At 37.8% G+C, this 22,520-nt stretch overlaps 1 protein-coding gene across 1 annotated transcript; it reads left to right on the top strand.

The window, feature by feature from the left end:
* Positions 1-301: 301 nt before the first annotated feature.
* On the top strand, positions 302-18,791 carry LOC139140014 (deubiquitinating protein VCPIP1-like). Its single transcript, XM_070709002.1, is given in 16 exon segments — positions 302-427; positions 1,488-2,055; positions 2,058-2,357; positions 5,647-5,775; positions 6,516-6,646; positions 8,170-8,285; positions 8,672-8,834; positions 8,836-8,881; positions 9,547-9,634; positions 10,317-10,460; positions 10,998-11,187; positions 11,766-11,996; positions 12,420-12,731; positions 13,310-13,525; positions 17,074-17,226; positions 18,610-18,791. Coding segments are annotated over 15 exon segments (2,787 nt in total). The 5' UTR covers positions 302-427; positions 1,488-1,499; the 3' UTR covers positions 18,622-18,791.
* Positions 18,792-22,520: the final 3,729 nt, after the last annotated feature.

Below are 22,520 nucleotides of genomic sequence, written 5' to 3'. Positions count from 1 at the left end.
TCATAAATCTCAGAGGTCAAGTCCATGTCCTCATTTAACTTTTGACCTCGATTTGACAGCCTGTACTCTCTCAGAAAGACGGTTTATGATTGGTCAATTTGCGATAACCTGTGTGCCACAAGGTGCTATGTTCGACGTGATAAAGAATAAATTTCACTGCGAAGTAAATGTTTCCTCGAGGAAAAAATTGTAGTACCTTTTCAATTCTCTGTTAATAGCTTGATTTAGCATACGTCACATATATCAATATGGCATTTGTAATTTTTGAGCGACCAATCAAAACACGTAATACATACTAAGCATTGTAAACAAGACCCAGACATCGACATTGCACTTCCGTGTTTGAATTGACAACACATACGAGTGCTGGCTTACTGAGAACGTTTTATGCCCTCGCTCAGGGCAAACAAAGGTAAAGGCTTTCAAAGTAAGTTTAGCTTATAATAACTTCGTTCGAAGCTGTCACCATATCGATACAAATATCAGAACACAGTGTCGGAGAGATATTATGATAAGAGCTTATGCGTTCTCATAGGGCAAAATATGGCTGACATCACATTTCATGATGTGCATTTACCATGCCGATACTTTCTGATGCCTTGTATTCACTTGCGCATATGCTCTTACGTTTGGTATCTCGCAGACGCAAACGGTGCACAAAAGACCCCCTATAAGACCTATCAATTACGAGGATGTTAATTCTTAGCACTAGTTCACAGAACATTCTCCCCTTCAAACGAGAACATGTTGCAAGTCCCATTGAAAAACGAAAGTAGATGCTCTCATGATTCTAAATCGTTTACGCTGCTCACTATTTCGCTGCAGGGGATTCCACAAGTTTTGTTACAAACGCTCACCTTCGTTCAGCCCATTTTGAGTTCTTTATGGCTCGATCTTCTTATAAAGCATGTTCACTTTCTCGTGGAATTTTGTGGAATATTGTGTAGAGTATTGTTGTTGTACTACCTCTAGAACCAAGTACTGGCCTATGAGAATGGTGTTACCTGTGTTTTTAGACCAACCTGATGATATAAAACACAGTTTGCTGACAATTATGTTGCTAGTGCCAATTCAGGACTATTGAAAACTGGGCTGTACTAGTAAACTTTGGTTCAGAATTAGCCAGTGTGAGAAATTTATCAAGCACTCAGTTAAGAAGTCTGTGATTTCTAAAATGTTCAGGAAAGATTGCATACAACTCGACAGTACAAGCAAAACTAAGACACAGAACTCTGCACTGGTATATATGATAGTTTAACAAACACAGCTCTTAGAGCATAAGTGAGATATCTTTAAATTTACCCAATGGCTAACGTTACTCTCTAGACTCCTATCCCACAGTGAAAACGACGTCACAATGCACCGTAAGAATAATTATCAGAGGCTGACAAACGTTGGTTGGTCATGAAAGATAGCCTCCATTCATTTCAGTTCCATCTGTAACATGTAAAAGTAATGTGGTTTTTCATTTATTTTTTCCTTTGAAGGCAAATTTCAGGATGTTGTCAAGATCTAAGAGCCGTGAGCCTTACAGGGTACTCAGTGGATTCTGCCCTGATGAGCAATGCAAGACAAAGCTGTTTTTCCCCGCATGGGACACTAGCATAGAATGTACTGGCTGTGGTCAGAGACATGAAAAGTCTACCATTAAAAATGTTGAACAGGTTACAGATCCGGAAATAGCCCTTCATAATATGGTTCGTAATGTATTGCTTGGTAACGTTGTACCAAAGAAAGGGACGGATTCAGTGCGAGTTCTGGGATTATCCAACTATCAGTGTAAGTTGCTCGGCCCCTTGTTGACAACGTATGGAATGGACAAAGCTGGCAAAGCACAGCCTCTTAGAAGTCTTAATCAAGGGGACATCTTTGACTGCTCCATACTCGGTGACAGAGCATTTCAGATCAACCGTGAACACATCAACATCGTGGGGTATGGACGTGACCAGACAGGAAGTGTGAAATACTTACAGGATACAATTGAAACAATACACCGGATAAATAAATACAGTGAAGAACTGCTCATACCTTTACATGCTGATGGTGATGGACATTGCTTGTTCATGCGGTGTCCAGAGCCCTGGTTGGGCGAGAGTTGTTCTGGCATGCCTTGAGAGTTAATTTACATAGGCACTTCCAAAATTACCTGGACAGGTACCAGGCTTTGTTCAGTGACTTCATCGATACAGATGAGTGGAGCACAATTATTGATGAATGTGACCCAGAATTCATCCCTAGCGATGGGGAAGCTTTGGGACTGCGCAACATCCATATCTTTGGTTTGGCCAACGTCTTGCACCGCCCAATCATTCTGCTGGACTCCCTCAGTGGACTTTCAAGTTTGGCTGATTATTCAGGTTTGTGGGGTCCCCTGTAACATATCAGTGATTCTCCGACAGCACTCATCATCATATCATGTCAACTATGATATTGGAACCTTTCAGTTGTGGCCTGTAAAAATTGTTTTCAATGGCCCAAAAGTGGTTTAGTTAACAAAATAAATTGTAAAGTTTAACAGTGATAAAACCCAGTTGTGCTAATGGGCCATTGATCATAAAAGCTGACTCACCAGGAACAATACCTTACATGTTGTTTGGTGTCAACCCCGTCCCTCCTCAAAACAAAATTACTTAATGTAATATAATGACAGATCATTACCCGGGATCATGACCTTTGGGAATTTCATTTGTTGCAATTAAAATATCGTATTTGTTATGGTTTCATGGTCTGAATTTTGCGTTCAGCAAAATCCTTATCACGATTTTGATGCACGCAAAACAAATTGGGGTCTTACTCCCTTCCCCCTAAACTTTAAGGAATTACGTTTCTAGTGCATCAGATTTTATGAACAAGACCCTTAACTTACATGTATATGGATCAGAAAGTTCATAAAATGAAGAGCAGCCCACTGTGCTTTAACTAGGTTCTAAATTGGCATCTACCAATAATGTAAATTTTGTCTCTAATAGATAAGATGCAATGTCATTACTAGTAACAAAAAACGAAAACAGACAAGATAGTATGTCATCAACATAGAACCGTAAAGAGCTGGAATAAAATTGTACTCCCTTCATTCAGTATGTATAGAATAGAAAAAATGATGCTTTAGTAAAATTTAACACTATATGAGTAGAATGTTTGATGTTTGATTTGGAAACCAGTCATTGTCACTGTTACTGGATGTCTTCAGGAAGCAGCACTGTCATGAAACATTACAATCTATACTTGTACATCATAAAAATTTATAACAAGTACTTTACTATGTTTTGAAGAATTAGTGAAAATTACAAAGTTAAGGACCAAAATGAAACTAAACCCTTCAGAGTAGCCTCATTATAGTTTTCCGTATTCACAGTGCACATAACATTCTTTCACTAGAAACGTTTTTACAGAATGCAAGAATTAACATTACCATATCTGTAGACTGCATGATTTGTGTCCAAAGCAAACTGATGGAAGAGAATCCTACACCTGCAGTTTAATGCAAAATATTTATTTTGAACTACGCTATGGTCTCTCTGCAACATGCCCCTGTTAGATTACCAGTATTTTCTCCGATATGACACACCTGGTAACAAAACTCAAACTCTGGGAATAATTGGGTGGACTGCCTGTCTGGGTTGACAGAAATTATGGTGGAATACTGCAATCCTGTCTTAATATCTTCTGATAAAATTTGACTTAGCCATAAGAAGCAATGAATAGAATCTTCAGTCTCTGGTGTTTGCATTATTTCATGTCAATATTAACTAGTATATCATTAAGCATTCAAGATTGTAGTGAGTCAATCACCCTAAAATAACTTGTTTCTTTAAGTAGTTCAAAATTTAATATGTGAGGAGTTTAGGCAGCAAAAATCTCAGAGGATGGTTTTAAAATTACTGGAAACCTTCACAGGACAAGACAGCTACAATCTCATTTCAGCAGTGTATTTCATGGTCGAAAAATATGAAGGGTTCTTTTGATGCGTCTACCCTAACAATCTTCAGATCTGTGGTGCAATGCTATGATAAAGCATAAAATAATAGGGTACAAGAATACGCTATTACTTGATAAATGATTTGATAACATGACCCTCAAAGTAAATGAGATTCTAAAAAGGGCTTTTGGTCACGACAGTCACTCACCCCTATATTTACCAGAATTGAGTTTATACCCAAAACATTTGGGTTTCTTTCATGCAGAGTGACATAAACCGGAAAGTTGCACTGTTTAACTGTTTTTGGTTGGCCAGGCTAAGACAGTTCAAAGTGTCAGTAAACAAAATGAATGAATCAATCACAGTATGGCAAGTAGCAGCAAATTATCTCGACAACATTCTTCCAGCAAGACTAGTCTCAAAGTGTAGCTTTGGAAAAACTCTCCCCAAAGTGTTCTATAATCTACTTTGATAAACAAAAGAAACTAGGAGACATGGTCACAAATGAGACGTTGGTGATGATATTTCTCAAGACGTTCATTAGGATATAGGTTAATGTGGCACATGGACTTTAACCGCTTGACTACAGTACCTTGAATTTCAAAATCTGCCAGTGTCATGATAAATTTCTACATACATTCAGCGTAGGAAAGTTCCATCAAGATTCTGCACATGTTCAAGGTCTATTTGGCATAGCAATTTTACCACTTTCTAGTAATCAAGAGGTTAAAGTGAACAATATTTACTGAAAAAATATTCTGTTTTAACTGTTGTTGCTGTCTGTAAATCTTTTGTCCATGTTGAAATTCACGTATACTACAGTTGATAAGTTTACAATTGTGAAAAAAGTAGGTCACTCTGTCTAGTGCATTTTAAGTCATCAAATATACATCGCCAGCGGAAAGTTATTGTCTAAATTTGAAAGTGTGAAATGTTTATATATCTAGGTTTGAATTCTTGGTCAAAGGGTCAGGACACTAAGGCACATGTGCATGTCTTGTGACGTCTACATTATTGATATACAATTATTTTCATGGTATCAGTCAGACTGTGTGTATAGTGTACGTCACATGAGACATGGTCCATGTCAATATGGTTACTTGATCCAATGGAACAATTTGTCTTTAATCTGGTGCCATTTTGTGTTCTGACTGTTGCCATTTTCTGACTAAAATACTAAGATTTCATGAGGACAGATCGCGTGCTGTTTGTTGTTTATGAAACTAGTTTTTGAACAAGGATTATGGCACTAGTAGTGCTGAGGCACTCATGCTAGAATCTTGACAAATGCAAGATAGAAAATTCAAACACCACATGCCCCTAAACAAAGTACACCAAGTTACTGACTCCTATGAGTAGCTGACCCACGTTTTCCATACAGTTATTTATGGTATACAGTACATCGATTGTAATCTTTTCCAAATTTTATTGGACATTATGCATGCTGATGCATGATGTAGATCACGCAAATAAATATAGTCACAGTTGTATCTTCTTTGCCATTGAAAGAACTGACATACAGTGCAAAGTGTATCATCTATACTTTATGAATAGCCCTGTAGCTACCCTGTGTAAGTACATGTAACTAGCACACACAGGTGTACGTTCAATATGTCAGAAGAGATTGTGCCAGAGGGTGAAACCATGATCAGAGATGAAGATTGGACAACAAATGAAAATTAAAATTTCATGGAGAATTTCTTCACTATTTGCTTGTCCAATACCAGGTGTATTTCTGCCAGCTCTTGTACCAGTTGAGAAGTGCAGAGGTAAAGATGGAAAACTGAATAAACCAATCTGCATAGCTTGGAGCAGTCCTGGAAGAAACCATTATATTCCATTAGTAGGGGTCAAAGGTATGTATCTTTATTATTATTATTATAAACTTTATTTCGGACTTAAAAGTCCATATAAATGTTGTGAAATGTTATTACAGACATAAATGTTGTGAAATGTTATTATCTGAGTAGTTTGTATTGAAAAAGGAAGGGGAAAAAAAGCAAAAAATGTTCAGTACACTCTTATACATGAGTGTAATTTTAAAGATTGTGTACTGGTAGACACACAATGTCTATGCCCTAATGTGAATATTTTATTGCTCAGCGACTGATATAAGTGTGTATTTCAGTTGAAGAAACTCTTTCCCTTTGATTTACATTGTTAGAAGGATTTTGTACAAACTGCGTAAAGATGATCTAGATTGTAATTTTAATATATCAGTCAAATACAACCATATGAAACAAATCAAGTTCTACATTCAAGTGTAGTATAAAGTTAGTGGAACATACGTGCATATTTTTTTATGCAGTAACCTACTCCTTGGGCAAAGAAATGTTTGTCCTGTGTTGTGGGACAAGTGTGAAGTTGTGAACCTCAGCAATGCAAGATGTTATAAAGTTATCATGCAGTATGGCAAATGGTGACCTTGATATTCAAGAAAATGGGAGGGCAGCTTCTCTTTGAAATTCCTACATGCATTTGATGATATTCATTGATGTATAAATACCTGTGTGATATTAAAATAAACATAAAATCCCCCCTCCCCCAGCAGGTTGGTATAATTAAACTTTATTTCCGTTTCTTCTGTATTTCCTAGGTGCTCCATTGCCAAGAATACCTAGATGGATGTTAGCAAAGGCATGGGGAATGCCTCCTGAGCATATAAACCAATATGTTGAGTTTGATGTAGATGATTTGTGTACCATTGGTGGTGACAGAACCCTTGGGGTAGGTGAACAACAAAATAGAAGTTGTGATTGCATTGAGCTTGAGTGGTACGAATTTTTCTTGCCAGTTCCTTAATTGCTTCCGTGATGTGATTCACTACATTCATGACATGTGGGCGTATTAAAAAGAGACTTATAAATGGCAAACAATCTGATAGTTTATTGGACAAATTCTGCATTAAAGCCCTGCTAGCTGTATCTTTTGTATTTTGCTTACCAAACCATACCAGCCAATCTTCGGGGAGATGTTTTAGATTCCCATTATTGAATCACATTGTGCTTGAAAATGTCACTATTTCAATCCTTGGTGATGGATTTTGTTTGAATAAATTTAGGTACTTATGTGTTTATTTAGGGTGCCTAGATGTTAAAATCTACGGTAAGTTGTACATTTGTTTCTGATGTTTGAAAAATGTGTGTTCACCCTTTAGTAAGCACTTTTACATGAGATATATTTGATTTCAAACCATTTGAATACAATGCAAAAAGATACAGCTAATAGGCCTTTAAGTTAAGAATTTATCCCCTGATCTCTCCTGTGAGACTGAAATCCTCCAAACCACCTGGTACATCCAACTGTGACTCATAATTTTTATAGCTGTGAAAAAAATACATGAACCTCTATCAGGCTTTCTGTGTGATTCTGGTTTGTTCAATGTACCCGCAGTAATCTGAAATTTTTTTAATCTGATTACAAGTAAATCATGAGCAAAGGGCTTAGTGAACACAACATTTGCGTACAAGATAGTTTTTTTTATGTTCCTTCTAGCCAAGTACTCTGAAGCTCTTGCTATTTTGAGGAGTTGCCTAGATTTCTAATTATCAATTTGAAACTGGCAATGTGCAGTGGCTTGGAAAGGTATATCTCATCGGTAGATTGTTATTGTGTAGAGCAACTTATAAAGTCTGAATCTAGGGATATTCTCAATCTGATTGGCTGTTCAGAAACAAACTTCAAAAAAAGAACAATGAGTTTTAGCCAGCCAATTAGCTAAAACTTCCAAGACACTGTACATAAGCTCATGATTGTACAAAATGCTGCCTCTGACCAATCGTTTTTACTTTTGCCAAATATTGGTAGGTAACTGGAAAGTCAACAAGGAATATTACGATAGTTTGCACCTCAAAACAGGAAGACTTAAACTTTTGCTTAAATTTTCTGTAAGAAAGCATTAACCCGTTCCCTTTTGAAATCAAGAATAAACTCAGGGGTCACTGTGCAAAGTGTGGTAACAGAGAAACAAATTATCCGGTATTTACCGACACTTGAAATTTAAAATGGCAACCATCCTGTGTTATCTTTATTGGGAAAAATTAATTTTCAATTTTCACAAAAAATTGCCAGTGAAAGCTTAATTACACCATGAGCTTGAAAATGACCAAAGAGGTATTGTAAATATCTGTCCCTAAGGTGCATGGAGCATTATATAAGTCTATCAAAGTAGATAATTATGAGTCATTATTGCATGTGATGGCAGAATACAGACACAGCAAGTGTTCAGTGATTTCATGGTCTTTCTGTAGGATAAATACATACAGAGACTGGCCAATGCTATGGAGGAAGTCTTTGTGGAGAAGCATGAGGTACATCCTGCATTGGTGGCTGATATGCATCAATATGTCTACAAAAGATCTGGTAAGCTGAAAAAAAAACAAACAAACACAGGTAGCAAACAGTAAACGAAAACAAACAATACTCAGGTGGAATTATTATCAAACGTAAATTTACAAGTTTACTTTTAAGTTAATCGTTACGGCATTATTGACTGATTTGTACTTATATACCTGAAGTCTGTGTTACATTTTAATTGAAAAAATATTGAAAAAATATAAATACATTCCTCTTTTCTGTATGCTAGTTGTTCCAAGGAAACAACTGTAATTGAAGATAACAATTCTTGTCAAATAATATGCTTGTATTACCATCATCAACTGAAATGTCAATTGTTGTTGTTGCAGTGACCCTTCATCACTTAGTTTACTTATTTATTTGAGAATTCAATTGATATAATTTGTTGAAATTCAGGATTGTCGGAGTGCTTCCAGAAGAAGTGATAGAAGCAGCTCAGAAAGCAGTGAATGATGGGAGGTTGTATCGATGTCTGACCTGTGATGCCATCAGTGAGTTTAACATCTCCCCGGATTGGTTTGGCAGAGGAGGTATGCTGTACAACTTGGCTGAGAACACCACATGGGAAACTGCAGCACAACAAGAAATACTCATTCCCTGTACACGGTGAGCATCTGTTGTGAAAAAGTTGAAATAGTTTTAAAGTTTGTTTGATTAATAGTACACTTTATCCTAAGAGTTGGAAAATAGTGTTAAGGTATTATGCGCCTCAGAAGTGAAAGACTTAAACTTGTTCTCAAACTTTCCTCAATGAAACTTTCAACCATTTTCTTACCAAAACAAGAATAAAAATCAGGGGTCACTGTGCAAACTTTGGTACTAGAGTGACAAATAACGTGCAATTTCTCGATATTTGAAATTCAAATGGCCGCCATCCCTGTGTTAACTCTATGGGAAAAAATAAAATTTTCGAAAAACTAAGATGGTGAAAACTTTTCTTTCGTCAAGAGCTTCAAAACAGGCCCCCACAAGTGGTAGGTCAGAAGAAAATTTATAAAATTTGAAGGCCCGAATTTCTGTCCCTGACGTGCGTTCTACCTTAAGGTATTATGCGCCTCAAAAGTGAAAGACTTAAACTTTTGCTCAAACTTTCCTCCATGAAACTTTCAACCATTCTCTTACCAAATATAGAATAAAAATCAGGAGTCATTGTACAAAGTTTTATACCAGAGAAACAAATTACCAGCTTGTTCCATGTCTCATCACTCTGACTTTGTTCAGAGCTTGTTTGTCTTTGTAATGAAAACGAACTGCAATGTGTGTTTTTGTAGGTTTGATATGTTCATACGATCCAGTAAAGGATGAACTGGTACCAGACATGAAGAGTAGTGGATTTTCTCAGTGTACATGGTGCCAAGGGTGAGTTCAATGTCACATTTTCTCTAGTCATACTTAACAGACGAAGTCGAAGAACTTGTGCAGGATGAGGTGATTTGACTATTTACTTTGATTTGTTTGTTGTATTCTCATCTTTATGATGTTAAACACTGCTGTGGTTGTCTAGCACATAGCAGTTTTCTCTGCGATAGGCAACTTTCTTTGTTTTTACGTCTGATATAGTGCACAATTTTCAGCCATTACATGTGCTACATTGATAGCGTCTCACTACTATTTACATACTTGAACAGTGTCATGAATAAAATTTGCATAAATGAATATATTTATTTAGAAAATAGAGGAGCTGGATGTTACTAAAAGAAACACTTTGACAGTCTTTTAATATAAGGCTGCAATGGTTTGATTTGATAACTATAAGAATAATATGGCAGTTACCTTTTCCCATAACTTGGAGTCTTTTTGGGCGTAAGTTTATCGTACACATTTGTAAATTAAATTGTGTCATTCATTGGTGTTTGTCATTGCATTACTTGTATCTTAAACCGAGAAAATTCTTCAGTCTTTGGTTATTTCCAGTGAGTGTCGTTTTGAAATTAAGTAAAGAAATAAAAATTATCAAATTCAAGCAAGATCTGAAAGGAACCTTGTCTCTGTTTTATCAATAATTTTAATTTGAAAGTGTATGATATTTATTCTTCGGCAGTAATTCAGTGCGTGTGGTGAAAGGTGATGGATCTGTTGTGTACATCAATGGTGACAGGACAAAAACACCGGCTCCAGACACCAGATGTAACTGTGGATTTAAACATTACTGGGATGGTAAAGAGTATGATAACTTACCAGAGAGGTAAGTCGCATCAAACTTTGCCATGTGATGGAATAGTGTGATGTTGTGTGTTCAAACAACACATTATACCTTGGCAGATGTTCCTTGAATTGAAATGATCCAAATAGCTTTCAGCTGTATTATTATTAACAGAGTTTAAAACTCTTTACCTGTAGAATGTAGGTGAAATAAATAGTTTATATTGTAACATGAGAATTATAGAAGTGGGGCAAGAGAATTTTTGAGTTATTTCAACATTGCATAACTTTCCGTCGAGAAATTTCAAGCCAGTATGGCAACTACAGTTGATGTACTAGTGATTGCAAATGCATGGTTATAATCGGAGAAAAAAATTTCTGTTTAAAAATGTAAATGGTTTACAAGTGTTGAATATTAAAAACTTTTAGAAGCATGGAAATTCATTGTATGGACATGTAATCAACATAACTGTTAGTAAACAGTGGTTGTTTGCAACAGTGTCGTCACACTGCACAAGTGGCAACTTGTAAATTGAATGACTGATAAAAGACATCGTATATATTATATGTGTATTTCCAGTCTACCAGTGGAGTTATCATGGAGTGGCAGGACAGTCAAGGAGACTTGTTACTGGTTTCAGTACGAGTCAGATCCCAGCATGAACAGCAATGCCTTTGAGATTGCATCCAACATGGTACAGAAACATTTCCCTGGGGAGTTTGGCAGTGAGAGACTGGTACACAGTGTGGCTGATTCCATTCTCAAGATGGTAAGCTATCTTTCTTCTTGTTTGACAGGTTTGTCAGTAAAGCCATGCATGTGTATTAGACATATAATGGAGTTGAGTGTGTGCTCTAGAAACCTGACAGTGTCTTATGATTTCCAGGTGCAGCCTGTGCAGAATTAATGAATGTTGAACAATCCCACAATAGACTTACACATCCTGTAAAGTTTGTTTCTTCATATCTCTTGACTTGTAGTTTAATACTTGTACATTTTGTTCTCAACGATGGATATTTGGACTGTCAAACTTTGCAGTACTCTTTTGGTCTACCATTTATGGGGACTCACTTTAAAGCTATTGGAGTATTAAAATAAGTGTTCACCAGCATATTTTTGCAAAATCAATATTTAATATTTTACAGTCATTTTGAATTTCAAGTGTTGGATAATTTGTTTCTCCAAAACCAATTTTTGCATGGTGACCCTAAATTTTTATTCATGATTTTGAAAGGTAATGGTTTAAAGTTTCCTCACAGAAAGTTTGAGCAAAATTTTGAGTCTTTCAGTTTCATGGTACTGTATGTGGTAATATAAAAATCACAATTTTGCTTTTTGTGCCGACAGACTGCCAGAAAGGAAGAGGATTACAAACCCATCACCTTGGCTGGAATGCAGGCACCAGAGAGACCTTTCACCCCTGAAGCTGGGGCATCCAGAGGCCCAACTAGTCCAAGGAGATCTGACTCCTCGTCTGGTCCAACAAGTCCAAGAAGATCATTGGCCTCACCTGGTCCAACAAGTCCTAGAAGCCCCATGGAGCAGTCTCCAACTAAGATGATTCTTACTGGTCTCAAGGTATTGCAACTCATATTTTGTTTCACAGTCTTTCCCTGGTTTGTTCTGTTCTAATTGATTAAATTCAGATATTCAAGTTGTAAACATCAGAGTGGAAAGCGTTTTAGAAACAGCATCAGCAAACAGAGACATTTCAGACAAATAATTTGCTGCCAATTTGTAATATGTTTCAATGAACAGGGTCTTTACGCTCCTTGAAAGTCTTTGAATTTGAAAGCCTCCAGGAAAGTTCTGGAAAGTCCTTGAACCCTGGATTAAGGGCTCAAGTGTGAACACATTGAAACTTTTCAGTTTTTCCTTTCACGTATCTGATGATTTTGATTTCACTGGACTCATACTAAATTCTCTTGGTACAAAGAGGCATTTTCTAGCAGGAGAGGTAGAAAGTCTATTGTGTTGTTTTCACCTTTGTCATTTTGTTAGAGTAAGACTTTCCACAAGGAAGAACTGACTCTGAGTGAGAAAGAAAAAGAAATCAAAGAACGCGTGGAATCTCACGCAGCGTTACAACAGAGAAGGGCAACATTGGAGGAAGAGAAGAGAAAGCAGAGGGAAGATTGGAAGAAAAAACAAGATCAGGAGTCAAAGAAAGATCCTCTGTCTCCAAAGCATGCTGATAGTAAGAAAGGAACCGCCGGAGGTGCTGGAAGTGGCCAAGAAAGTGCCAAGACGACAGCTCAGCCACAGAGGCCAAGCGGAAAGAAAATCAGGCTTTCCACTTCAGATGGAAGACAGGTAGGGAGAGGCAGTGTGCATTTATCCCAATGTTAAATAACGTAAAGATGTTACCATTGTCAAATATAAACCAAAATATTTGTCTTTGTATTGTGTTAATAAGTAAGATATTTGGTGAGTACCTGGGCACGAATGTTCACTTCAGAGGGTTAATTCTGTAAATTTGGTGTATATCAAGCCGTGATACCATTTCTAAGATTGATCTGGTCTTCATCTGATCATGAGTTGACACAAAATAGAATAATTGAAGGTAACTTAAATGTTACGCTGTTTCTTTTATAAGTTTGTTAAAGAGGAAGGAAAGAGTTAGTTTCTTGTTAACCCTCTTCAAGTTCAAAGGTTAATCTCTGCATGATGCCAAAGTTCAAAAAGAATGGAGACAGATCAATAGCTATGTTTATTTGCCCCTTTTAAATAACTCAATATAGACTTATCATTAGGTCCTTTTCAGCACACACAATTATGAATTCAAGCAGATACATGTGTATTGCTATTGCTATCTGACACTCTTACAGAGAGACTTTTAAACCCCTGTCCTCCCCATGTACAATGAGTATTCTAATTCCTGTCTCCCACAGCTGATGATGTCCCTAGAGACAGCCATCACTTACAAGGAGCTACAGATGAAGATAGAGCACGAACTACAGGTACCAGCAGAGAGACAAAAACTGAAGTACGGATTTCCTCCCAGAGACTTGAAAGCCCCGAAGAAGGCAAAGAAGATGAGCCGGTACCACTACAGCACGGAGACAAGGTCACAGTTGAAATACTGCCTGATCCAAATGAACCCAAAGGTAGTCATTCAATTACAATCTGTATATATTACTTGTTCGTTAGAGTACTTTGAGAGCTAATGCACACTGTGTTTGAAGCTTTTAGCCATTTTGTTGACTGAAACTCATGGCTGTTTATTGAATTATTTCCAAATAGCCAATCAGCTGCACAATAGCCCTAGTTTCAGGCTCCTTAAGTTGCTGTAAATAATCAAAATCTACTGAGCTGCTGCACACCAGCAGTAATATGGTGGTTCTAAGAACACGTAAGCAATTATCATGAATATGATAGCTTCTAATGATGTGCACACTCTCATAATCTTACAGCGGAGGCGACTGGAAACTGGACACCCAATTTGCAAATTACCCTATAGTGAATTCACTTGGTAATTAGGGAGCGACTTTGGTAACTTGTCAGCTATATCGTTTTTCATTTCAGTCAGGTGCAGACACTTTGTGCAAGCAGGGGGTATGTTGCAACAAAGCTTATCTGGGTTTGTATAATTCAGTGTAGGGATGGCTGCTTGTTGCTTCATGGGATTCAAAATGAATAAAGATAATAATAATATCATACAGTGGAGCCAAAGTAAACCACTCAATAAAGATATTTCATCAAGCTACATTTGGTCTCATTTACTGCTCTCTGAATTTCAACAAAATCTCCATCATGTTCATGAACTGCAAGTGTTGTGTTATGAATGAGTGGTTTCTTCCAAATAGAACAGCCAATGATTGGATATGACTTTTGGCGGCAAAACTTCTGAGGCCAATGATCAGTCAAAACAATGTGTCCCGCGCAGACAGTGTGTCTGGGGAAATTGAAAACAACTGCACTGTAGACAGTCTGTCTGGGGAAATTAAAAACAGCTGCACTGATCTTCATATACTAGTAACTAACAAGACACTGTGATAAGGTCAAAATATGTACAAGAAATTTTGTTTGGTCTGCAGAGGATAAATTACAGTGACACCAGTTTTTTCCTTTGATTATGGTATAGGTAGGACAAATAAGTTGTCTGAATAAGACTAGTGCATGGACCAGTGCGTGGTAATGTTATCTCAATCTTCACCACAGAGTGCCAATCATAAACTCTCATTTATAACCCTTGGAAGAGCTGGTTTTTCATTTGTACAAACATAATTTCTGACTGCATCAAGTTGGCTTAATCAACAGTAAAGTGGCCTCCAAAGTTGCAGTGTCTCTACAGTTCAAAGTTACATGTATTAGCCGAAATGATCACTTCTCCTGGACCTCACTTTAAACAGGTGTGCGGGGTATAAAAGGCCCCTAACTTATTGAAAATTCATAATGGCGCTTGAGTGACAACTGGCAATAGCTAGGTAGACCGCTCCGTGAAAATCGGCCTAAACCATTCTCAAACATATATTATTGGCATACCGTGAACATAGAGTGTTTCATAAACACCTAGGCCATACAGGTATCTGCAAAGTTTCACAAAGTTTTTTAAAACTACGACGATTTGGGGGAAAATCGCTTTCTGAACAAAGGGAATGGCCCTCAGGAGACAGTCGTTCCATGATTCAAACAATTGTCAATCATTCGGTGACGCGCAGAGGCGTAAACTGTCAAACATTTGCTGTGCATACGAGAACAATTACGATGTAAACAAACAATATGTAAACTTAGAGCTATATCACAGCGAAGGAAGGATGAAAACTTTCCGTTGCCATCAACTCTTTTGCTAGCGTTTATGGTGCAATGACATCACGAAAGTGAACCATTTTCAGACGTGATTAGCAAGAGGACTAGTCAGTAAGCTTACCCGTAGTACGATGTTTTCTAGCGAAAAGCGCGTAAGCAGAGTCCGTAGTTTGCACTGAGAATAGCATCGAAAATAACCATCAAAACATGGCGGTAGCCTCCATGATCAATTTACTTATTGTCAGTCGAAGAGATCCACGTTTTTAACAACTTCCCCCTTCCAAATCTACGGCCGAACGTGACGGTACTGAACAGTTGTTTTGGATATATATGCTGGCCCCGAAAACGGCCGTATGTACACACGTGTTTTTACACGGAAATGACATGTCGTGTTCGGAGGGCTGGTACTAGTAAGGTTTTGACATACCGATTATCACAGTAACATTTGGACTTCTGTGATGAGAATTTAACAAAAATTGTAAGATATTGGAACAGTTGAAACATTCAATCTTTCAGTTCAAGATAAGCAAGTAAGCGCCATCACCCAATCTTGTAAACGCTTTAGGATACCCGTGTCTGAGGACAGCTCATTGATTCCGCGCCACATCGTAATAATATTTCGGCAAAAGCTGGACTTTAATTCCTTCAATAACCATGGAGGAAGAAAGAAAGACGGAGAGGAACCCAGTCTGTCATTGATTCCAGTCGAAGGTTAACAAACGTTTTGAGTAAAACTTGCAATTGCTCCGAAAATAAACATAACTCGTGATAATTTTTCGATATACACCCCGCCGCCAAGCAAACGAGCAACTGACCGCGATCGCTATTACAGATATCGTGATACACGAGATTCAAGGAAGTCTCGACCCTTCCGCGAACTTCCTTTATTTTTTGCGATCGGTCATGACGTCGCCGTTTACCTATTTCCTACCATTTTCCTGACGTGTTCCTTTTCCTTCCTAGTTTTTCTTTCTTTCTTTTTTCTTTCGAGTATTGCCATGGCATAACTGAAACGAACCGGGAAACGAAGGCTGTACGTACCCAAGCCTGAGTGTGATTTGAGAGCAAACAGATTACGCAGATAATGCGAACGATCGCAACCGTTGCCAACTGACTTATTATGCAGAGCCATGCCCCAAAACGCCCACCCAAACTTGGCACTAATCCTGATCCCGGTCCATTTCGAGCCGGGCTTTAACAAATCGTTTTGGTTGTTTGGGTGTAAACTGAAACCACGAATGAGGCCAGACAAAGAGTCTCCACATGACTACACACACCCCACTCAGAGGGAACCAGCTGCACTATTTGGACGAAACCACTCATTTACAACACGTGAAATCGACACAAACAAAAATAATTTTATTTAAATTCAGAGAGCATTAAATGAGACCACAAGTGTAGATTGAAAAATTATCTGTATTTTAGTAGTGTAGTGTATTATATCCCCATTATATCAACACAAATATCATAATTATCTTTGAATCCCATGAAGCAACAAGCAGCCACCCCTATACTGAATTATACAAACCCAGATAAGCTTTATGGCAACATACCCCCTGCTTGCACAAAGTGTCTGCACCTGACTGAAATGAAAAACGATATCGCTGACAAGTTACCAAAGTCGCTCGCTAATTACCAAGTGAATTCACTATATTGCCAGCAATACAGCTGGGTAATTTGCAAATTAGGTGTCCCATTTCCAGTCGCCTCCGCTGTAAAAACCTGAGTTATTTTCTATACTCTGACGGTACAGTACAACATTTCTTAAAAAGAAAACTTACTAGTAGTTGATTTCATTTTCACATTGTAAAAAAAAAAGGTGAGAACACATTTAAAACATTTGACTTCTGACTACACCTTCAAGTTCTGACAGAAAAAAAAAAATTTTATCGGTTTTTCATATCAGAACAACCCATGGACACCCAGCAGGAAGAGAGTTATGACCCGTCAAGACAAGGCAGACAGGCATGGAGTGGTGAGACTAGCACAGCTCACCAGGATCTCAGCTCAACAAGCAGTGAGCTCATGCAAGGCATGGAAAATCTTGCACAGGAACAAGGTAACTTAAGAAGGAAGGCAGTGAGTGGGTCCTGACTGTCAGTTTCCAGAAAGTTAAAATAAGTTTTTAAGGGTTTGCATTATCATAGGTCCAGGTCATTTCTCACTTTTATCTGTAAAGCGATGAGGAGAGCAGTCATATTTCTAACAAGGGATTTTGTCTATAACAGTGTCTGTATTAAATTGTGATCAATACATCTAAGCATCTACATTCAGTGTAAAGATCCACGAACGCTTATGAGTTACATCTCAAGGTTCCTCTTTTGATCATTTTCTAATTTTCAAATGCTTTACTCTTAGATCTTGTCAGTTAACTTTCCATGTGAATTTGCTTTCCAATCAAAATTTTAATGGTTGATGCGATACAGGAAGAGTCCTTTTCGAGAAACAGATACATGTCTTCAAAAAGAGTTAAGGAATACGACATGTTTTATTGCATAATCAGTGAATAGAAAAGGTGTAGTTTGTTTGATGTCAGACACTGCGTCCTCATCTTGTCTCTGATGCAGCACACATGATACAAATATGACATCAAGTAGCAGGCAATATGGAGTATCAGATATACCCATCCCCTGAACTTTTCAAATTGTACGGAAAACCTGAAATTTTTGAGCTCTTCTTTTACTGCACTATGCACATAATTTGGTAATACATGTATTTATGAGAACAGGCTCCATTTATAAACTATAGGATGTTTCCATTGAAATATAGACCATGTGCATCAATTGCCCCTACTCTCAATTAAAACACAAACCATAAGCACTAAAGCAGAGATTACAGGACCCAAAAGAAGTCCCATAGGAAGAAATACTTATGGTCAAATATGATGTTACCATAGTTATCCATACAAAATTCTCCTCTGGATCATCATACTGAGGGGAGGGGTGGCCATTTTGTTTGTTCACACTGATTTGCCATGTCAACAGGTGTCACACAGGCTATGTCCACTGTCATCCACGCGCACACTACCTCTGTGCCAGTAGGGCTGCATTGCAACCTTAAAGATGGTTGCCAGAGCTTGTACAAAAAATAACCACCATTGGTTTAAACATTACAAGATTCAGCATGCAATCCTGTATTTAGACAACCAAAATATTCTTGTACAGCAAGCCCTTCACCTTTTGATGTTTGCAACATTGCAGTGTAGAGAGTGGTGGCCATTTTATTTGTGAATTTTGTTTACTTGCAAGTTGCGAAGGTTTTTTGGGAACATCGGAAAAATTGTGATGTTTAACATGCATATCTTGATGGATAATGAAAAATATTATGGCTGATAATTTACAGTAAACATCACCAAAGATAGAACATTATGGGTATGGTTATATGATAATACCAGATAGAGTAATTGTTTCAGCATATTTTACATTTTGTCTTCTCCTGGTAGGTGCTGATTTAGACCTTCAAATTTCATCAATGGCGTTGATGGCAACATTGACTGGGACTGACCTATGGGGATATGTTCAAAAGATGCCTCACCTGTTTACCAAAAATGGACTATTCTACAGACAAGTGGAGAGAGACCTTGGATTGGCTGATAACAAACATTTCACCCTACCTACATTACCAAATAAGTAATGGTATAAGAATTTGTGTGACCTTTTATTACTTAATAAGATCATGGCATCAGAATTCCATTTGACACACAATTACCAATTATGTATGGTTTCAGAATTTTGTTTGACATACATTTCAAAAAAATGGTGTCCAGAAGTCTTAAAAATGTCACCTACATACAGGTATGCAACTGACGACCATATGATTTCAGAGGAGAAACAAATTTATTGTTATGATCTCTGAATATGACAAACATTTTTACTATTCATTTTATGAAATTCTGAAAAAGGAAAATCATCTGTGAAGATAATTGGTTACGATAAAATTGTGCATCTTTGTAAGTGATATTATGTGAACCAGAAGATACATTTTGAATCCATGAATGTTGAATTTTGACATTTATGTAGGTAAAGTGTGAGAACTTAAAATATCGTGACAAGCTGCTTCAAAGTTAGTAATCCCTTTAATTGTAATAGGTGATTTACTTTAAGGTTTTATTTTTTCTATCTCTAATCAGACATTTCGATACAATGCCTCAGCTGAGAGAATAGAACTGTGTCTTGAACCACTTGGTCACTTTGCTATCGCCCCTGGCGTTGATGATCCAGCCAATCTGTCTAAACTGGCCAGTGAGAAGATCAGTGCTGTTGTCAGTGGTGATGGTGGAAACACAGCTCAACAGCCTACTGAAACTCTTCCAGAAGGTTAGCAGCAGGCGCCAGCGGAGTGATCAATCCAGGAATGAGCCGGGAAAAATCAGCCGAGTGGCATTCACGGGACAGGCGCACACTTTGTCGGGAAGTACTGTCGGGACCACACATGGAACGGATGCAAGTGTGACTCAAAGCAGTGGCAGTGCGATAGGAAGTGCACCGAGTGATGAAACAATGGGTGGTAATGAACTAGGAGCTAGGTGCGCAGGGTGGAGACAAGGAACCTGTGAAATCAGAAAGTGTTGAAATGAGTGACAGTGAAAAACAGCAAATTGAAACTGACCCCCTGGAGGATGACAATGGTAACAGACTTGAAACTGATGTCAAAGTGGAAGAAATAGATCAGAATGACCTTGGTGACAAAGCAGAAACAGAAGATATGATGGACATTGAGCCAACCACTCCAATTTCACCAATGCTGACAGACAGTTCCGGTCCCAACTTATTAGCAACGTCTTCTGCCATGGAAAATGACACTGAGGTCTCCTCATCTTTACACACTGCAGCCGCAGCTTCCGATATGTCAGAATCTGATGCCCCAGCTCTGGTGAGGACAGACACTCAGCCATTCACTGTCACTACGGATGTGGTGAACGAATCATGTGAATCTGATAAACAGAAGGAAATCTGGTTGCCAAGAAAGTTGGTCCTGGATACACGATACTGACTAGGGAGTCCACGGAGGACATCAAGGAGACGGACAAAACAAAAGACTGCAAATTAGAGTCAGAAAAGATGGATGACAGTTGATCCTCTCTATTTTCAGCCTTTTTTTCGCTATGCAGTGTCCAAAGTATTATCTAGCCCCTACCCTCAATTAAAGTGAAAGTGTAACCCGAGGCATAAAATCATCAATGAATTTTACCCTTTTTTACTGAAAATCATGAGTAATACCATGACAAATCAAACTATTGTAATTCTTTGTACTTCTGTGGCAAGTGGTCTCCTATTAGGTCAAAGACAGGTCAAAGGTCAATAGGTTCAAAGGTCACAGGTCCGTTTTGTAGGAGTTATGCTTGATGATGTGATTTGATGGATTTTGACAAACAGGCTGCTGATGTTTTGATTTTCTATCACATGTTTGTAAAACAAAGTCTTACACGACTCTGTGCAATTATTTCAATTTCTTCCACTCATGAACTTATCAAGAAATGATTGAACATTTGAGAAATGATGATAATTTTCAACATTTCCTGCCACATGTCAAGATAGTCTATGAAAGTTAAAATGAGTTTTATGTATGCTTTGGTAATTTCACACCATCCCCATTGCACTTTCTTAGCAGTAAAATTGAACTTCATTATCACTAAGCATAGAGGCTTTTCTCTGTGATGTTGATACCTTGAAACAGACACTTTCAAGATATCAAAAACTAAAATGAAATTATTTACATCCTATTTCTGTATTCCCTTTTCCTATGCATTGGTCAATGTTGAAATTTTGTTGGTTGTAGATTTGTGGAATTGTGAATTGCCCACTCTTGAATGCTGCCACTGATTGTAATCAAAGGTTTCATTGTCATTTCTTCCTGAGCTTTGTAACCGTGAAGACGTGGCCGACAGATAGACGTAAACTCCTGCTTCAGCTTAGCGGGACAAAGTTGCTCTGTTCTGATATTATTTTTTTCATTTTTTTTTTGATAAGTCAGCATCTCCAGACATGCTGAAAGATTAATGGAAACACACCTGCATCAGGCTTATTGCATAAACTTCAAGTGTACATGCTTACAGATTGAAAAAATAGAGTAACACACCTGAAAAAACACTTGGCCTATTCTGTTTTTGAGACTTTCCACAGCTTCATAAAGCAACTGGACCCCCTAGGGTTGTCTTTTTGTAGCATTGTTCATAAAGCAACTGGACCCCCTAGGATTGTCATTTTGTGGCATTGTTCATAAAGCAACTGGACCCCCTAGCATTGTCTTTTTGTAGCATTGTTCATAAAGCAACTTGACTCCCTAGGATTGTCTCTTTGTAGCATTGTTCATAAAGCAACTGGACTCCCTATGATTGTCTCTTTGTAGCATTGTTCATAAAGCAACTGGACTCCCTAGGATTGTCTCTTTGTAGCATTGTTCAGTGTGTGCCAAGTGTTAATGAGTCTACTGCCCATGAAACGGTGACATTACCTCTAATATCCATCATAAATAAATGGTTAAGAGATGAGGATGCCTTCCAAAATGTTAACCTCTGTATGTAGTGTGGAGAGGTTTCTTATATTAAGCCCTCTTTGTATCATACATCAACATTATCTTGGTTAATATTTTGGTAGGGTATTTTCTAATGCTAACATCAAAAACTTCTCTAGAAAGAGCAACTTTCTCCCCTTTACATCTCCAAGGTTATAGCGGTGTATTGTCCAAAGTTTTCCAAACTCTTGGCAGGTATGTCTATCATCTCACAATACTGAAAGAGAAAACTCTCTCTCATGCTTTTATCCTGCAGAATGAACTCCGTACCTACTATTCCATACCTTAAAAGTCGTTTTGTTTTTACTTCAGGAGAGAGAATTGTCAAATATGTATCACTGCAATGATGCAAGCCAAAGAAAGGCAAGACTCTTAATGTTGAATACATTTGTGTAATGAGTGTAATATTCTCTTCTACAGAACCCATTGCGTGGTTTTATGCATGGTAGCATATGTACGATGCTGTATAATCATGGATCCTGTTTTGCATGTCCTAAGAAATATTATGCCAGGTTTGATCATTGTGTGATCAGAGGTCCACTGTGAACACTGTAGTGACTTTCATGCATATCATTGTCTTGAAATCTAGATAGACCTGTTATAGAAAGTAAGTCTGGTACTACTCTGTACTTGATACCAGATGCATGGCTGTCAAGTAGCATTGCCCTACAGTGCCCTGTCAAGATCATGTTTCTAAGTTGCTGGTTTGTTTGTAATGTTCAATTAACTTTTGAAAAACAGATCATGATTTTCCTAGCCATGTGAAGAATGACTCTCTCTATTCTAGGAGTTGGTGTACACTGATTTTCACACATGAAACAAACATGAAATTTATTTGGA

The sequence above is a fragment of the Ptychodera flava genome, chromosome 9 (assembly GCF_041260155.1).
Source record: "Ptychodera flava strain L36383 chromosome 9, AS_Pfla_20210202, whole genome shotgun sequence".
Taxonomy (NCBI): Eukaryota; Metazoa; Hemichordata; class Enteropneusta; family Ptychoderidae; genus Ptychodera; species Ptychodera flava.
Note: the sequence above shows the minus strand (reverse complement) of the source record. Positions and strands in the feature narration are given on the sequence as shown.